Genomic DNA, 19,275 nt, shown 5'->3' on the forward strand with positions numbered 1-19,275 from the left:
TGTCACCTCCATGACAATGGAGATTGCAACATCTATAATAAGTCATCTTCGATCCTTCGTTAGGCGAAGAAATCTCATTCCTGACGTCAATGGTGGTACTGGGAGATTAATTTTTTATCTAATGGTCCTTAAGATCTTGCTTTGCCAGATAGTTTTTGTATCATTTTTCATGGTTTCTGCAAGGAGGATTCTCCTCACAATATTTGTCTCAGCTGCTATGTCCCCGACAATGGCGATTCGTACTCTCGACTCCGTAGCGACATCAACCAAGATGGTTGGTTGCTTTTCCATGTCATATTGGTGTTGGTACTCTTCCCGATGTTGATTGACTAATTTAATGAATGCACGTGTGCACATAGCCTTCGCACTACAACTCAAATTAAAATTATGAGAAAACCTTTGTTGGTATTTACATGTTTGCGGTTTGGTGTCTATATTAAGGTACCTTTAGAAAATTAGAAGATTGTGTCATGAAAGAAGAAATAGTTCGAAGACCTCGATGATTTGCTTGTTTCTTTTATATTTTATTCTGTAATCGCTGAAGACAACTTATGTATCTCTACCATGTACTATTTGCGATTATAAATATGTATGGTATTGATTGTCAGAAAAAATAAAGAAAGCAAACATGGTGCTAAAAATAACTTTTGAAGTGTAATAAAAAGGAAAAACAAATGACATACTTGGTAAACCTCCCCAAGCTTTGAACAAGCTTCGTAGGTTCCACGAACCATGCTTTAAGGTTCTTCTTTCGGTGCTGATGTTGACGAGGAATATTTATCGAGGCGGGGGGGGGGGGGGGGGGGGGTTGGCGAAAATATTATCAATGTAATAATATTTATCAAAAATAGTAAAATCACTATTTAAAACAATATAAATTACAAATAGTTACTTGTATAGCCTAGCGACGACTACAAATACTAGAGCAAGTTGAATATGTATCGTTGTTCTTGCCCTTCCATCACCAGAGTCGAGCAATGCTGGTCGTAGTAGAGCTTGTTGTAGTAGACAAATGGAAAATCATCGCGCAAAGTTTCCAAAGAACCAACGCACCACAATAGCATTCATCGCCAATGATGACAACTAGAGAAGTGACTGACCTGAAAGCACAACAACGAACACGAAAACCGGCCAAATACTAGGAGATCCTCGGGCAAATGACTCCACCCCTCCCCCACACCTAGGCATAGACGCACCACCGGAGCGAGGGTAGGTGACTTTATTTTAACTTTAGGTTGAAGAAACTGCCTCACCATCGCAAAAAAGACACTTAAAAACAAGCTAAACAAAGAACATGAACCCTCTCGCCGGCGGGAAGCCATGGTTCACCACATCTCCAAGACCACAAGGCCACCGGAGACTCGCTGAGGATAGGGCAGGGAGGAGAGCTTCTTTACTTAATCCAGCTACCAACATCTTGATAATGTTGTGGCTCACTCAATTCTCCGAACATGCATCAAATTTGAGAACCCAAGTCATTGAACTTTCCCATGATTTCTGCATTCAAGCACCTCATGCAGTGAAGCAACAGACTTGTTTTACCAAATGCGCATGGGTTGGCGATGGCTTGCCTCCATGAGGCTTTTTTCTTCTGTAAAGTAGATGTGCATGTGCCCTTTATTTTTTCTTGCTAGGTTCTTCCTTCAACCCAACCGTGATATCTTCTCCCTCGGACCATCTATGCTAGGAGTATCTTCTTCATCCTTGGAGATCTAATTGCGAAGACCCTTCTCCTCCTACATCAAGATTTAGGACTACTTGGCCGGGGCCTGAGGCTCTCCGTCGGTAGCCATGGAGGATTCGGTGGAGCGGTGGCGGCCTCCGCCCTCGGTAACGGTTCGGCGGCGGTACGCATGATCTGCGTCGCTGTCCTCTTCCTTGGTGATCTGGCAGGAGGGATTGGCGGCGTGGGGGCTGCTGATCTTGCTTTGTTTTTGGTGGTGGTCCTCGGGTTTCTCGCATGCGAGGATGAAGATCTTCCGGATGTCCAGTGCATCTTTTGCCTGCAGTTTGCTGGATCGGGTGGTATTCGATCGCGCGCGCCCATATTTTTATTCCGACCGAAGCTCTATTCTGTGTTGATATCAGGTGACTTTTTGGTCCATGGTGAAGTCAGAAGAAGGAACATCATGAAGGCCGGATTGGTGGACTGGCTAAAGGAGGTTCGAGTCTCCGTGATGCTGAGGAGTCTGCTTGGCTTTCCGGGCTCTGCAGCAGTGGTATGCATGTGGGGGCGGCAGCACAGGAGAAGTTCAGAGTCTTACCTCTCAGGGTGAAAATCCAAGGTCTGGCCTTACCTGGTTGTGCCTAGCAATGTTCTTGTTGGAGGCATTGTTTTGAGAGTGAGGACTATCTTCAGGGTAAAAACCTAAGACCTTTTATCGGGCGACGACGACGCTGGTGCACTGTTTCCTTCTTGGATGTGTCGCTTTTGGAGAGTCTGTACTTCATGTGTTGTCACGGTGGTGGTTGTATTGCTGTTGCTAGGTCTAGAATGCTGTATCGGGACTTTTATTTCTTAGTTTTTTTACTCTTTTTTGGCTGTGTGCATCCGTACTGCCATTAGGGTGGGGCATTGTTGCAGAGGCTAGATGTAATTGGTATCTTTTAATATTGATATATTCCCTTTATCTAAAAAAAAATCAAGAGTTAGGACTCAATCCTTCCAGATCATTGTCATCCTTCTCCATTTTAAACGATGTAGTCGTGCGTACGTGAGTTGTTGTAACCTGATAGGGTTTGGTCTGTACCTTGTATAACTATCTTACGGTCAAGGAATATCTCCAGAAGATCAAACCTGTCGCTATATATTAACATGCAACGGGTGCGTGCAAGGCATACGCTTAATCCCATGGTATTTTAAACTCCATGGAGGTGATTTGACAAGTCTCGAGACAACATCTCCGGATCCCAAGATTTTATATGAAAAAACTGTATCTCTGGAATATGTCTATGATAGATTTGGTTTTTGTGTTGGTTTGATCAATTTATGCAGCCGTTTTCTGAGATTGTTTCTAATGTCATAAATGAGGATCTTTTGTCCAAAAAAGAATACGTACAGCCCTTTGAAAAATGATGAGCAGCATACACTTGAACGCTGAGCTAGTAATTTTCTAATAAAAACTATGGTTGTGTCTATCTGAGAATGCAGAGACTGTGAGATCCTTTCCCTTCTCGAATAAGAGACATGGGAAATTCAAACATGGGACTAAAACTAGACGCGCAAGCAAGTTTAACGGTGCACAGTAGCTTTGACATGAAGAATTGAACATCACGATACCAATCAAACAAAGTCAACAAAGATCAACTATTCATCCAGAAAATATTGACAACAAATCCATAACAGATGCAAGCAGATCGAACGGCACATTTACACGCACAGGTGCACGCGCTGTACAAAACACAGACAAACATACCACACGGCACGGCAGCGCATCGCCATCGAGGTCACCACCGGCCTAGCTACTGCGACGCCAGCGCGGTTGCGGCAGGCTTCATCGGCGGGTACCCGATCCCGTGGCGCGTGGAGGGGAAGACGACGAAGAACCCGCTGGCGAGGGCGCCGATGACGACGGGCAGCGCCGTGACCAGCGCCTTCTGCTGCGCCATGAGCCGTGGGTAGAAGCACGCCACTGTGTTGGCGTCGGCCAGCAGCGCCACGGCCGCGAACACTATCACCGAGAAGAGGGCGTGCGCGAAGTCTGCAAGCCGCAGCCTGTACTTGGAGAAGTCCCTCCCCTCGCCGTCAGTGTCGTCGCCGCCGCTGATCGGCACGAGACCCCTGACCGTCGCGATGCCATACCTGACCTTGCCGTCGGCGCCGATGTAGCTGTCGGTGAAGGCCGAGAAGGCGCACGAGAAGGCGCAGAGCGAGAGGAGCACCGCCGTGACAACCTTGTTCGCCACGCTGCACACGCCGGTGTTGGTCACGATCGGGTTCAGCACCTCGTACACGATAACCGTGGACGTCGGCAGCACCATGAGCACGTCGCCAAGGCTCTTAAACGCCGTGTTCGCCATGCTGCCCGCTGTAGCCGGGGTGCTCGCCGGTGCTGCCTCTGTCGTCTGGCTTGTGGACGCTGGTGCTCCTTCTTCCATTAGCTGATATACTCGATCCTCTATGAAGCCAGCTAGCTACCCCTCCCCAAAGTCAAAAGCTGAACGTGTATTTATAGGATATAATCAGGCGTAAAGATATTTAGATATCCAAGAGTTTTGGAGAAATTGGATTGCTACAGGAAAAGAACGATTCGCTCGCTCCATTCCCCACGGGCGGCAGCGGGCAACGGCCAACCCTCGCGCGCAGAGGAACACGCGTCGGTCCACGTCTGCTGTGATGATCGGTTCCAAAAGAAAGAAATAGTTTTGCTAGTTTTTTTTGTGCTTGTGGTGAGGATGATGGTGTAATGTAGGTGGTGGTTTTTACATAGTTGATGACTAGGAAGTTGGGGTGCTTTGCTGGCGCTGAGCTGAGCTGAGCTGTTTTGGTTCCGTGGATGGGAACTTGTCGCTCTGGTTCAAAGTTGTGGCTTTGTTCGAGCGTCCCAGTGTTATGGTTTGAATTCGGTTCCCTGAACATTGGTTTTGTTTATGCTATAAATGAAACTGGGGAGGTTGTCTCCATGTGAATCTAAAAAAAAAAACTCGCGCGCAGGACCTCCTTCCCTCCTCTCCCCCCACCGTCGACTCCCTTCGGGCAAAGCGTGTGCGGTACAAGCGGCGGCGGACCGGCTTCGACCCGCCCACGAGGAGCGAGGCCCATGTCCCCATGCTGGCGGGGGTGTACCCAAGGCGGCGGAGGTTCGGTAACGGCCGAGCGGTCGGCCAGGGTGTTGCAGAGCGGCGCAGGGCGGCGCACGGGTGGCGCCGACTAAGCCCGTTCGGCCCAGATATAGGCCCTTATGGTCCCAATCTAGGTTGGGGCGGGTCTCCCCTTTCTCCGCTTGATCTATAGGTGGAGGCGTGATGGCTTGTGTTGGGGTTTGCGGCGCCGGCAGCCGGTCTGTTGCAGCGTGGCGGCGGTCTGTACTAGCCCGTCCTGGCCTGGTCGGACTCTCTTGGGAGTGATTTGCCTCCACATGGGGCTTTACGGGCTTGTTGGGCTCGACTGGACCTAATTGAGACTGGTGTGACGGTGGCTACGTCCGATCGATTACCGCCATGGCAGTGGAGGTAGTTCCCTCCCGCACGGCCGTGCTACATACCACTAGCCCCATTTCAAGCTACTTCTCGCATCTACCTTACATGCCTCGTGACGTTAACCGCGGTGGAACGATAATGGTGGCTTTGTGACCGTAGTAGTGCATGTTTGCGGGCGGCGAGTTCGGTGGTGTCAAGGCTGAGTCCTCATGGGGCTTCGGTGTGACGGATCTCCCATGGGTTGTGGATTGGGGTTTTTTCGGGAGAAATCCTTGTTGGCTCGCCCGACACCGACACGGTGCCACCCGCGGGTGGCATCGTTCCTTCCTAGAGGGCATCATGGCTACCCTTCATCCACTTCCCTTTGTGTACCAAGGGGAACCATAGGACCTTCTGATCCAGGCAGTAACGGTTTCTTTCCTTCTTGAAGGTGATACTTGGTGTGTGATGATCCGGTGCTAGGAGCATGGTGGTACTTCTACGGAGGGCCCAAGGGTGGCTGTCACCGCCGTTTAGTCAATCCGTATCTATCTCCATTTTTTTCTTTTTTATTTTGGACGTGTGTTTGCTGCTGCCCTAGCATTTTCTTTTGTTTCGTGACTCGTAATTATATCGTGTAATTGCTATATTAATATAGCAGGATAAAAACCGTGTTTCGAGAAGTAAATATATAGAAAAGAGGTTGCTTGATAAGCGAGAAACAATAACTTGTGCATATTGGAAATTAATTGTGGTGTGACCGTGAACACAATGATCTATACGTGCCTTACGTGAAACCACGTTAGAAGGACAGGATTTCTTCGCATTTGTTATTCCTAGTCGTCCGTCCCATGGATAATTATTTCTATGGACTTTCTTATCCAATATTCCCATGTTGCATCTTTTGTGCAATTTGATTTCGGAAAAACAAAAGGAAGTTCTGTTTGGTGAAAAGTGTAACTTGAACTTCAATATCATAAAAAATCTCGACATACATGCAAGTCAAACAACTTGGTATCATGAAGATTAAATGCATTCGAATTTATGGTTCATCGCACCATTGGAGGAGACGGTGAAGATGAGACACATCGAGTGGTTCTAATATGAGAAGGAGTTTGGTCGTTTGTTGTAGTCATGGGCCTTGTCGGTGCCACAAAGGCACAATGGGCCCAGGACACATCATATGAGGGAGGGAGGGAGATGGGGAGGGGGAGAGGAAGGGGGGAGAGAGAGAGGAAGAGTATTGTTAGGCTACCTCTTTGGGGGGTTTACATTGTTTTGAGATTTTGGGGTTTATGGAAGCACAAGCCGACGTTCCGGCGGATGTTTCCGCTACTTCGTCTATTATGGAAACTTTGTCAAAAGTCGTTGTCGTAGCATGCAAACATATACAATAACTTTAACATTGGCACCTCAACTTCGAGTTAAGTCGAGCCGCCACCTAGACCGCATATGATCTCCATCTTCCATGTCCCCGTCCGGCAAATCGACATGTGCCACCCCCTCTACATGAGGAACCTGCCATGGGAGGGGGTGGGGACCCTGAACCTTCGGTTTGTGCTATAGTTAGGTCTTTGAAGTTAGGGTTTGGTCAACTATCATCGCCACTATGGTGGTGATGGTGACACTTTGTGTAACAAAAATAAGGTTTCCCCAACTCTTCGTCCACCTCATCCTCGTCGGCGACGCTCTCGTTGGCAGTGTTGAGGAGGGGCCGTTGCTCCTTTGGAGTGGTGGATCTAATTGTGATTTTCGTGTTTTGCAAGTAGTCTACTCATTTCGGTTCATCGGTTTCTTCTCGGACTGGCGAGGTTCAGTCAGCTTCGGCTTTATCGCAGTGTTAATGAGATCCGGTACGGTCTCCATGGATCTATCTGGCCAGATCTTGGGTGGTCCTCTATTCCTCTTCGTCGCATTCTTCTCTAGGATGACGATTTGTTTCTTAGATTAGATTAATTTTGCCGGCGTCTTCTGGCTACAGCCTGATCGACGACTTCTCGTTGTCGCACCAACAATGTTTTCCTTGCTCCGACGTGGTTCAGAATTCCGGAGGCACCATAGAGCTTTGCTCATGGCGCACAATCCGTGAGTGTAGAGGAAGATGGTGTTTCCCCCTAGGCATTTATGTGTAATTTTATTTTTATTTAAGAATGGTTTTGTAAGGGCCGATCTTAATATACTCCCTAGGTCTCATGAAATATGTCAGAGATTTTATCTAAATTTAGATGTAAGTACAACTGGGCATGGGCTGGGTCGGGCTTGCACGTTGGGCTAGGTTTGGGCCTGATTTTGAAGCCCCAACATCGGGCCGGGCCGAGCTTGCAGGAAACACAATTTAAGCCTAGTTCGGGTCGGGCTTGTCAGTCCGGGATGGGATTTTGGCAGTTCGAGCCAGATTCGGGCCTAATTTCTAAGCCCGAAGGTCGGTCGGGTCGGGCCTAGGAATTTTAGGTCGGGCTTTTTCAGGCCTGACCGGCCCAACCTGAGGAATGCCCAGGTGTAGAATGTAAGTATTTAGATACATCCGAATTTTTATAATTCTTTGGCCTCAAAAAAAAAAGATGGAAAAAAACTTCAGGTCAAGATCGGTGCCTAAAATGTACTGCTTTGTGGATAGCAATGCATCGTGACTTCGAAAGTGAGTAATCTCATGGTTAGCTTTCATGAAATAGGGTTTCCTTTTGCTTGTTCAAGTCTACAACCTACTCTTTTATATTGCATTATCCGAGCCGATGCAGACTAATGATCTCGGGAGTTCCTTGTACGGAAGGGAGAGAAATGGTCATCCTTCGTGATGTGTATGCTGTTTGAGTATACTTTATATGACAGGTGTATCGTGTAGCCCAAGCTCATAGTGTTGTGGTGGCAGAAGGCAATGACTGATTCGGGCCATGGTTTTTTTTACAGGAAATGAGCCATATTATTCAGTCCCGAAAGCTGCATTTGTGCTTGAAAATTTGTACACATGTTACTGTTAGATGGTAACCTCCCTAGCTTAGAGTTCAGACCGAGAGATCGTGACGAGTACGTATGCTGTTTGAGTATATTTTGTGCTGTATGATGACAGGTGAATCGTCTAGCAAGTGAAGATTGTAGAAAGGATATATGACAAGCAAGCGAGTTCTGGCTATCTTCAAGGAAATTTCACAGGCTTGAGTGGCCCTGACATGAATTACGGTACTTATTGGAATCCAGAACCAGCTTTTTCGAAAAAAACTGCTCGACCATGCAGGTAAAATAAAGGATCGCCTTTGGTGTCCATCTTTTTCTTAAGTAACCGACCGTCCGAGCTGATGGAGTGATGTGATGGCCATGTTACGAATAACTAGTTAAATGCTCGTGCGTTGCGACGGAATATATATTGGTTAAGGTTTTAACCTTTCTAAATGCATCCCAGCTGGTGTTGTGTGTTAAACTTGATGATTCAAGTACTTAAATTAAATCCATTCAAATGCATTTTCTCTAGATGAAGAAACTAAATTCTTCAAAAAGAAGAAATTCCTGTTTGGCTTTTGAGTCGAATAAGACCAGCTTGGATGCATTCAGAAAGGCTAAAAACCTGATCAATATCGTGGAAAGAACTAACAAGACAATAAGGAAGAACTATCATTGTTCTCTCATGCACCAAAAACCATCTCAATACATATTAGTCTGTGCACAACAAAGAGGAGGCACAACTGCTGATATTTGACAGAAAATTAGCATATCTTCTGAAAGGTAGGTGACTAATGCACTACTGCCACTATTGTTGTTGCTTTTCAGTTCGAACCTTCTTCTTCTTCCTAGATTTCTCTACCGACGTTTATTTTTTTCGATAAGGGGCGCTTTATTACTTAAGAGTTTTAAGCCATTACACCCGACCTCTGCATATCTAAGATGCACACAGCCGTTGTTTAGTCTTGACACCAAAAAAAGGCGAGATTACATATCATATTGAGAAATTGTAAATACGCCTAAACTGGAGGAGCTTCGATCCTTAGATTATGCTGCCATCCATGTAGGGAAAAAGTATCCCTCGCCGTAGCTTCCAACCGTAAACAGACCTCCGTAAACAGGTCTCGATGTTCCACACGCTGGAGCGACGACCATAAGCGGAGGGTGTTGGTACACCGGTATATAACCTGCAACAGAGAAGAATTAGTACCATTAAACAATTTATCATTTCTACATAGTCAAAGCGACCAAATAATGGCAATCGCTCCCACCCTAATATGCTTCTTGAACCTAGGATCAATGCCATTTAGCCAATTCCCGAAGATATTGGTAACACTACGTGGCTGATACAAGCTCGAAGCTAACTGGATGACTGACCATATAGACCTAGCGAACCTGCAATGGAAAAACAAGTGCTTTATTGTCTCCTCCTGGTGACAGAAAGCACATTGTTTACTCTCTTGCCAATTCCGCTTAGCTAGATTATCTTTGGTGAGAATAACGCCTTTTCGGAGGTACCATCCAAATACCTTTATCCGCAAAGGGATTTTCAACTTCCAAAGTTTATTGTTATTAGGTGTATCGATTGGTAAATCCGGATGAATAAGTGCATTGTACATGGAAGCTACCGAAAATTTACCATTCTCATGTAGATTCCAACGAAATTCGTCATGACCAGGTTGTAGATGAACATTCGCCAAACGTTGAAGTAAGGCGTTCCAGTCCAACAACCTCTGTCCTGACAAATCCCTACGGAACGTTACATTTGGAGGAGAATTGTCCATCACCTTAGCGATGGTCTCACTTTTGTAACGCATTATAGAATACAAAGCGGGATATTGTTCTTGGAGGGGTGTGCCATCAAGCCACCTATCCTCCCAGAAACGAATTTCCGAACCATCCTTAATGGAAAATGTACCATGACGGAAGAAATGATTCTTCGTTGCCATTAGCCCAGCCCAAAAATGAGAATCACCTGGTTTCCAAGTAACCTGTGATAATGCTTTTGTGCCAATATATTTCCTTTTAAGCATTGTTTGCCAGGTCCCTTCCTCCGTAAGCAGCCTGAACAACCACTTACCTAGGAGAGCAGTATTCTTGACCTCTAGGTCGTGAATACCTAGCCCTCCTTGGTCTTTAGGACAGCAAACAACACTCCATTTTGTCAATCGATATTTCTTCTTCTCGTTATCTCCTTGCCAAAAGAATCTTGACCGGTAGTAGTCCAGTTTTTGTAAGACTCCTTTCGGCAAGAGGAAGAATGAAACCATATGCAGTACCAAATTCGTTAGTACCGAATTAATTAGAATCAATCTTCCTCCAATGGATAATAGCTTGCCTTTCCAACTGCTAAGACGTTTCTGAAGTCTTTCCTCGACTAATTTCCATTCGGCAATCGTCAGTCTCCGAAAATGAACCGGAATACCCAAATACCTCATTGGAAACTGGCCCTGCCCACAACCGAACAACTCGGTGTAAGCGTGGACTTCATCCTGTGCCTCACCGAAACAAAACAATTCACTTTTATGGAAGTTAATTTTTAGACCTGATAATTTCTCAAACGCCGAAATAATCAATTTCAGGTTTGTGGCTTTCACAAGGTCGTGTTCCATGAAAAGAATTGTATCGTCGGCGTATTGAAGAATAGAAAGTCCCCCATCCACAAGATGTGGGACTACCCCTTCAATCAGGCCATCCATCTTAGCACGTTCAATCATAATGGCAAACATATCAGCTACTATATTAAATAGCATTGGTGATAAGGGATCACCCTGTCTAAGACCTTTTAGTGTTTGAAAGTATTTTCCAACATCGTCATTGACTTTGATGGCTACACTACCCCCAGACACAAAGGAATTAATCAAAGCACGCCATTCAACAGAGAAGCCTTTCATACGGAGTGTCTGGTCGAGAAAAGACCATTTCACTTTATCATATGCTTTCTCAAAATCAAGCTTTAAAATAACCCCATTCAACTTTTTGGTATGTAATTCATGGACCGTTTCGTGCAAGGTGACCACCCCATCCAGGATGTTTCTCCCTTGCATAAAAGCAGTCTGAGAAGGTCGAACTACATGATCCGCAACTGAGTTTAGTCTAATAGTGGCCACTTTCGTGAAGATTTTGAAACTGACATTAAGAAGGCATATGGGTCTGTATTGTTGTATCCTTTCCGCCTCATTAACTTTCGGTAACAAAATTATCTCTCCAAAATTTAGACGAAATAACTCTAGTTGTCCGTCGTGAAGACAGCTGAATAAAGCAAGAAGGTCCGATTTAATAGTGTCCCAAAAGATTTGATAGAATTCAGCTGGGAAACCATCCGGACCTGGAGCTTTGTTGTGTTCCATTTGGAAAACGGCCCTTCTTACCTCCTCTTCAGAGTATTGAGTAGTAAGAAGGTTATTCTCCTCCATAGACACATGGGGTATATCATTTGTTCGGGATTCATCCAAAGAGAAGGATCCTTCCTCTGGAGCTCCAAACAGATCTTTATAATAACCGGTAATATAAGCCTTAAGATGTTCCTGACCTTCAATGATACCTTCATCCTGAATGAGAGTATGGATACGTTTCTTCCTATGCCTGCCATTGGCAATGCTATGAAAGTACCTTGTATTCGAATCTCCTTCAAGGATAAACTGGCTTTTAGACCTTTGGTACCATTTGATTTCCTCCTCGCGGAGTAATCTCGCAATCTCAGCATTTGATTGATTTTTGAGTTCAATATCTTGCGTAGAAAGAGGCCTCATCTCAGCCAAAGCTTCTAAACCATCAATAATGGTTGACAACCTTAGCTTTTCTTTTTTAAGAATGCCCGTTATCTGACGTGCCCATCCAGTAAGGTGACTGCGTAACAAACGCATCTTTTTGTTCCACCTTATTATCGGAGAGGACGCTCGTACAGGTCTACTCCATACATTTTTGACCATCTCATGGAAGCCTTCCCGCTGTAACCAACCCAATTCTAATTTGAAATGGTGGTTAATTGGCGGTCTGGATGCTCCAGTGGTTAAAAGTATGGGTGCATGATCAGAAAGACGTTCGAATCGCTCAAGAGCCCTTACAGATACCATAGGGAATTTAGATTCCCATTCAACATCCATAAGAGCTCTATCAAGTTTTTCAAACGTGGGGTTAGGGAGACTATTTGCCCAAGTGAATTGTCTCCCAATCATCTCGACTTCCTTCGGATCAAGGCTGTCAATAACAGCGTTGAAAATGAAGGGCCAATGATCGTCGAACCGGCCTTTACTTTTCTCGTGGCGAAACCTAAGCAAATTGAAGTCTCCCCCAATTAAAATTGGATGTGGATTATCTTTTGCTAGGTTTACCAGCTCACGCAGAAAGTCAGCCTTAAATTCATCCTGAGCAGCCCCATAAATAGAAACTAGACTCCAATGAAAATTGTCAGCTATGTTCCGAATATGGATCTTAATATGATAATCTCCACTCGAACTTGCTAGAACTTCCATGGTATCTGATCTTACTCCTACCAGAATACCTCCCGACCGACCGCGGAGAGGACTAGATATCCACTCAAAGTCCAAACCGCCTTAAATTCTACCGACGTTTATAGCCTATCAAAGGTTGTGTTGCTTTCTGTACCACGTACCTAACAGCTAACACGCTTGAGTGGCACATGTTGCTTTCGTCCCTTCTCTTTTGCTTGTGTTTGGATGTTCACTTCATGCTATGTTGACCTACAGGATCCTTGCCTGATGAGGTTCTTAGATGTGCAAGCCGCAAGCGGACCTAGATAGTTTTCCGATAAGAACCTAGAATTTCATTGCTGCTCCTACTCGTATGAAAATGATATTTTCAAAACTGGCAGGCAACATTTCACCAGAGATGAAAACTATGGCCTAACAGCATAAGTAGTAACGATAGAATCCACATATTTCATATAACATCAATATTAACACAATTCTACGAGGCCACATTGGTATGGTTTTGCATATGCATCCATGGCTTAGTTTAGCCGAGGTAAATTACAATTGCACTAGATTTAGATGTGCGCCTTGGCGCACGGTCCCGTGGAGCTCGTGCCAATGTATATTTTGTCTAACAGCGATAAAAATTAACTACCAATATGAAACTAAATTTTTTAGGTTTCACAAAACGATGCTAGTAGGTTAATCAGGATAAATCAAACGAAACTATAAACATAGCAGCAAAGCAAGTGTACTAAATAGGTGAGCAATACCATAGACAGATACATGGATAGAATCATCGTGTCTTATGCTTTTCTACTATGATAGCGGGCTCTATTACATTTAGGGTCACACCTTGGCACGTGGCCCTTCTTTAGCACCGACGAATATTATGTCAAACACTTTCTATTAAGCTTATAGAGTGAGGTAGAAACCAATACTAAATCATCGTTTGAGTACGACAACTTATATATAACCAGCTATTCAGTTGTTATACAGAAGTGGCTTATGTTGTCCTCGATTTCTCCTTAATCTTTGCTTCATACATATTTGGTTTCTCCATTGGGAATCAAATTTGCAAAGTGATATTTATCTGACATTTCTCCTTAATCTTTGCTTCATGCATATTTGGTTTCTCCATTGGGAATCAAATTTGCAAAGTGATATTTATCTGACCTGCCAAGTGATATTTGTAGATTATACAAAAGCTTCTCATTTCCTGTCATGTGATATTTTTACATTATACAAAAGCTTCTAAATTTTTCTTACCATCTTGTTTCATACCGAATATCATTTGACCATGAACATTGTATTGCACTGAAATTATATTCTATCACGCGCGTGTTTAATGTGCAAAAAAGAATCACCTCTTCAAACTCAACCGGAGGTAGCACCCCAAGCACACCTTTAGACGCAATCCAAGGTGGTGATTCCTGGAGCAAGTCTCTCTTGACAGATCAGACGATAACAGTCTTGTCATCGCTACACAAAATGCAAGAGGATATTTAGATTGAACAAAGTAACTCTTCATAACTAACACGTCAAGATCGAATCGGTGAAAATGTGCATATGTCTAGTTGATTCAAAATAGAGCATATAAATGTGTGAATGAACATAATGCATAGAGGATGGATAGATACAGGGTGGTGTAAAGCGAACAAATCTAAGAAAGACAACTATGTATAAGACAAAGAGTCGCAACGGCCCGTAGCAGCCCTCAACCTGAAACAATGAAAATCAAAGACATAAAGTTAGATGGCATATATTTCTTAAGCACCTCTGTGTGATTTTCTCCAGCTCAATAGCTCATATAGTAAGAGCAACGAAAATCAAATTAGGTTTTTGGTAAATCAAAGAGAAATTCGTAAATTAGCAACGAATTTGTTTCACCAGCTCATCAAGTTAGACATCAACGAAAGTAAAAGAGAAATCACACAATCTACAGAAACAAACTGCGCTTCTCATATGACCTTGGAGCCATCTTAGCTTGTCCTTGGCCAGTGAAAAAATAATCCTTGCCCTATAGGATTTAGTATTGTCTTCATCAACTCCTCCACCTTCACCCATCATTCCCTTAAACTAAGTTGTGGGATCTATAGTAAATGAGAGACAAACATTACTTAACAACTACCAGAGTGTAGATGTTCTGCAAGTGACCATCAATATGTCAAAGCTACATAAAACAGCTGGAACAACCACAATAGAAACAAAAAAACTGTAACTAAGGTGAAGAAATATTAGTCAAAAAAATCTATAAGGGCATCTAATTATTTACTGAGTTCTTAACCATGTATGAGCTCAAATCCTAGTTCCCGCATGTCAATGTCAGTTCAGAGCCTAAAAATCAGCATTTGTTTGTCAAGTGAATATTTTGCAGGCATGACATCAATAAACATGTAGCTTTTCTGAAAAGCGATGAACACAAATATAATTCTTAAGAGTGCTGCTCGCTGGCTCGATTAGTGTCATAACTCATAACACCATGTGAAACTAAGTCCTCCTCTTCTGCATCTTCAATACCATCATGTCACATTATAGAATGCGAGAAATCAAGCTAAAAAAATCATTCACAGTCGCTTGATTTGTTTCACAAAACTGCAGCAGTGTACATTGGTATTACTGTTAAAACAAGGATATAAGGTAAGTGTGATAAAGTGAAGCTATGACATGGAACTCACATTTGAAGAAGAAAGCACCAGAATGGAGCCATCTGCAAGGAACGCCAAACAGAGTAAGTAAAATAGGAAGCATACCTCACGGATTATGGAGCTTAGCAATTTATTTTATACAAAACCAAATACGAAATAACAACAAAAGCCTCATTCATGTCTTCCTACCTTCAAGAGAGCGTTGATATGTTTCTACTTTCTTCTTTGAGGACAAAAAAACAAAATTTAAAGATCGTCAACTCTCGTTTTCTGTAAGATGGTGTTGCCCTGATAATACATAATCCTTTGAGCGCATAGGAACATTATCCAACGCCATAGAATCAGACTCAGATGGAGTATATTCTGATGTAAAAAGGAATAAAAGGTAATAGATCAATATGCAGTAATTATAAGGTAGAAACCAATTGATTTTAATAGAAAACTTAACCTGAAAAATCATCAACAGAAGATTTTACTGCAGATGTCTTTTGTGGTATTCTACAGCGTTCATCCGAATCCAAAGAAACAGAAGTCAAGGCAAAAAAAGAAGCACTGAGAGCCTAACCGTACCAATAGCTTGTTGATCTCAACATAATGGTAAAATGGAGAACTAAACCAAAACTTAATTTAGATCATGACCCAAGAAAAAACATCAAAATCGTAATGAATTACCAGATACGAAGTAAATACTGGCTTTAGGGTAACCATATAGGAATATTTCTTAGTATGCAGGATAATCTTCTATATTTTAAAGCTAATCCAAGATAAGAACAGAAATGTAGCGAACCCACCTTCCAGATGAGCTCACTCTGATGATCATTTTGTAGTTGAAAATGGCAGATCATGTGTTTTCAAAGACAAATGAATTGGACAAACAATAAATCTTACATACTTAACTAAAAGATAGGGAAAGCCTTAACTGGCCATAGCCAATTAAATATGTAGTGTAGAGTGGATAGGTATATACATCTGATCAGTGCTTATTTATATGGTACTTCACTACTAACTAAGATGACTGGTGGACTCTGTATTTCAGAAATTTTCAAGGCATGTGAAGGCGGTGTAAGTGAAGCCAAGGAAGAGTCTATTTTGTTCAGTTGAAACCACATTACATGGTTGCAGAAAAAAAAGGCAGTTTGAGTACTCAGTTCAAAGAAGTCATTCTAGCACAACCTGGTATACATATATATATTGGGGTCAAGATATGATAGTACCTCATATGTTAATTTCTCTTCCATATTCCTGTAGACATGGTTCTCTGGTCACCTTTTTTTAGCATCTGCATAATACAATCAACCATAGAGGAAATATGATTAACTTGATCAGCAGAAACGCCGATTATGAATTTGATTGTCAAAATGGTTTTACCAGCATCGGAAGAGGAGGTGATTCTATTTGTTCCACTGTCTCCGACGATAGTGATCTCCGAATCAGTAAGTGTTCTGTTTATGGCTTCTGTAGCTTCCCCAAGCCCATCATTACTGACACTCTGCATGGGAAATTTCAGAGAAGACCAAACAAAAAATTTAGAAAGATTGAAATACATCACCAAGGGAATTGTTACAACTGAAACTATTTAAAACAATGACAAATGTGTAACCATAGGTCACGACAGATCTTGTTCATCTAATTAGATAAATAAATAGCTGGAACTCTAAGTGGCTGCCTTAAATTTGGTCAAGCGGCTTTATACATGATATAATTGTGCGTATGTTCTGATTTTACCAAAATTTACAGACAACATGGCATTATTGAAAGGCACTCAAATTGCGCATTTTTATTGTTGGTACTTTATACTGATCTCACTCACCTTAGGGGAAGAGCAGCTTCATCAGAGCAAAATGACATCATGCATGGACAGACATCTCGCTGGTTAGCCATACACGCCTCTTCAAGCCATTGGAACAACATATGTATGCGGACAACATATATCTAAACTGGGAGAACAAACCAAAAGGAAAGAGCATGTTGATCTTTGCCTGAAAGAGGATGATGGTGCCCATCTGCCACTTGATTCGGCACAACAGCAAAACCAAGCAACTGCAACTTCGAGGGTGGTGGTGTCGTGCAGGCCACCAACTCACTTGAACCCTAGCTACGCCCTCACGGCAGGTCCTATCATCTGTATAAATCCAAACAAGACCAATCAAAATTAAGAACCGCCACCAATCTGTGTAAAGAAAGTAGAAGGTAAGATGGGAGGGCGAGTTGTACTTGTACCTGCATGGGATGCAAGAACCATGAAGAGGACTCTGCACGAAGGAAGGTCATGACAGGAACGGTGCATGCTTCTTGCCTAGGACAAGGCAGCCATGGATTGACAAGCCATCACCAAGATCTTAAGTTGATTGTAGTCGGAAAAGATGGAGAGATGAATCTTGACCTTGGGCTGAAGATTAGAAAAATGATGTAATAGCTGCTCTCTTCTTAAATTCCATGTCGGCTCTTCTTCAACAAACCAGCTCCGGCCTGCCCACCCTATAGCCACTCAGCTGATTCTCTGCAATTCCATGTCATCAGCAACAACTTGTAAAGACTTATCACACTGCAATTCACAGGACTTTGTATAAAAAACCAACAAGGGTCACACCTTCCTTTCCCCAGGTGAGCTAGCCAGCGAGTACCCCAACACAATAACCAGATATCCGCCCACCACAAACACCACCATAAGGACTGCTGGAGCGGGCGCGGCAGGCCCCTTCAACGTACACGCCCAGCGGCGAGCTCCCGCTCTCCTGGCTCGACCGCTACGGCGCTATCCCGATGCAGCGCGCCCTCATAGAGTCCCTCCACGTCTTCAAGGGCCGCGCTGCAGGAGACGACGCCGCCGAATCCCCGGTCGAGGACATTGAGCGGGATCTGGCTGCCAAGCTGGTGAGCTACTATCCCATCGCCGTCCTTCTCGTGCTGTCCGACGTCGGCGAGCTCGTGGTGGACTGTACCGGCGAGGGAGTGTGATTCGTGGAGGCCACCGCGTGCTACACCCTGGAGGAGGTGGACTACCTCGAGTACCCTCTCATGGGCTTCTCCCCCGCGCGTCAACAGCTCGCCCCATGGCGTCTTGTTGCTGCTCGCCCGGCGAGGCGACCGTTGGTGTGGAGGACGACGACGGAGTGTGAGACCCTGTGGCGGCCGACGGGATTTGGACGAGGATACAGAGGATTTGGGGGAGACAGAGGAACGAGGAGGGGATTGGGGAGAGGAACCAATGGGGGAGACGACGGGAGACCCGCATTTTTTCCCTCCTCTTGAGCCAACCATGTGACGCCAGGTGGACCAACAGCTGAGGAGAGGTAGCTAGGGAAACGCCCAAGCATCGCGCGCCAGGTTTCCTATCGTGGATAGGCTAGGAAGGCTCCGTGAGGGGGCATCGTTTACACCTCTGGATTCTTGTTCTTTCTCTCGAAATGCAATGGATGAGGCATTTGTCATCTACTTGAATCAATCCTCTAGTAACTTGATACAGGAAATTTTAGTAAACCTGGTAAAATCTTCTAGGTTTAACCCCACAATTGAGTGACTTCGACATGTTGACAGGTACTCAACTGGAGTCGCCTCATGCCTAGCAAACTTGTCTACGGTATTAAGAGTATATTAATCTACACTACTTAAAAAAGAGGAACATGTTCCTTATTCTGACTAGGCTTCGTACTACGACAATACGTTTCGTCGTATCACTCCCTTTCGTCCGCCTTCGTCATTTGCTTTTTGCATTTTAGCCCCTCGCATCCTTATCCCCGTACACCACGCCTCTGTCTTCGCTCCCCTCTCTCAAAATCTGGAGCACGCCGCCGAGGCGCCGCTGGGCTCGTGCGGAGGAACGTCCAACTGCGCGACCGCCGAACTCCGGTGTGGCGTTCGATGCCACAATGCCACCTCATCCTCCAACGCCACTGGAGCTCTCGTTACCGCGCCAGTTCCTTCTCTAATTCTGTCGCGGAGATCGACGAGGGGGGGATCGGCGGATGCACCATCGATTCCTCCAGGGCAACGATGACGGCCCCTATTCCCCCGCGTCCGCGCCGTCCGCGACACCGCCATCAGTCCCCACTCCGGCCTAGTCCAGCCGTAGCACACCAATCCATCCATGGCGAGGAGGAGCCGTCTCAGATTCTTCTCCCGTTTTTCCACAGTACACACAT

General features: G+C 44.5%; 1 protein-coding gene and 1 long non-coding RNA gene across 9 annotated transcripts; both read right to left on the reverse strand.

Annotated features, from left to right (window-relative positions):
• Window positions 1–3,250: 3,250 nt before the first annotated feature.
• On the reverse strand, window positions 3,251–4,135 carry LOC127331875 (protein DMP2). Its single transcript, XM_051358099.2, has one exon. The coding sequence runs from the start codon at window positions 4,096–4,098 to the stop codon at window positions 3,463–3,465; it is 636 nt and encodes a 211-aa protein (XP_051214059.1). The 5' UTR covers window positions 4,099–4,135; the 3' UTR covers window positions 3,251–3,462.
• A 4,732-nt stretch (window positions 4,136–8,867) lies between these two features.
• On the reverse strand, window positions 8,868–18,380 carry LOC127331876 (uncharacterized). 8 transcript variants are annotated; one of them, XR_007870073.2, is made up of 10 exons: window positions 17,724–18,380; window positions 17,517–17,633; window positions 17,354–17,429; window positions 16,944–17,255; window positions 16,502–16,622; window positions 16,348–16,412; window positions 15,582–15,631; window positions 15,323–15,496; window positions 13,755–15,195; window positions 12,934–13,661 (listed from the first exon to the last, which is right to left on the reverse strand). It is a non-coding gene; the product is annotated as an uncharacterized lncRNA (long non-coding RNA). The 8 variants fall into 8 exon arrangements; XR_007870076.2 differs by having other exon boundaries at window positions 13,755–14,578; window positions 15,164–15,195; window positions 17,354–17,633; XR_007870077.2 differs by having other exon boundaries at window positions 13,755–14,207; window positions 14,456–15,195; window positions 17,354–17,633.
• Window positions 18,381–19,275: the final 895 nt, after the last annotated feature.

This window comes from Lolium perenne, chromosome 2 (assembly GCF_019359855.2).
Source record: "Lolium perenne isolate Kyuss_39 chromosome 2, Kyuss_2.0, whole genome shotgun sequence".
Taxonomy (NCBI): domain Eukaryota; kingdom Viridiplantae; phylum Streptophyta; class Magnoliopsida; order Poales; family Poaceae; genus Lolium; species Lolium perenne.

Excerpts from the sequence above, each read along its gene's own strand:
- LOC127331875 (XM_051358099.2), bottom strand. The coding sequence starts at position 4,098 with ATGGAAGAAGGAGCACCAGCGTCCACAAGCCAGACGACAGAGGCAGCA.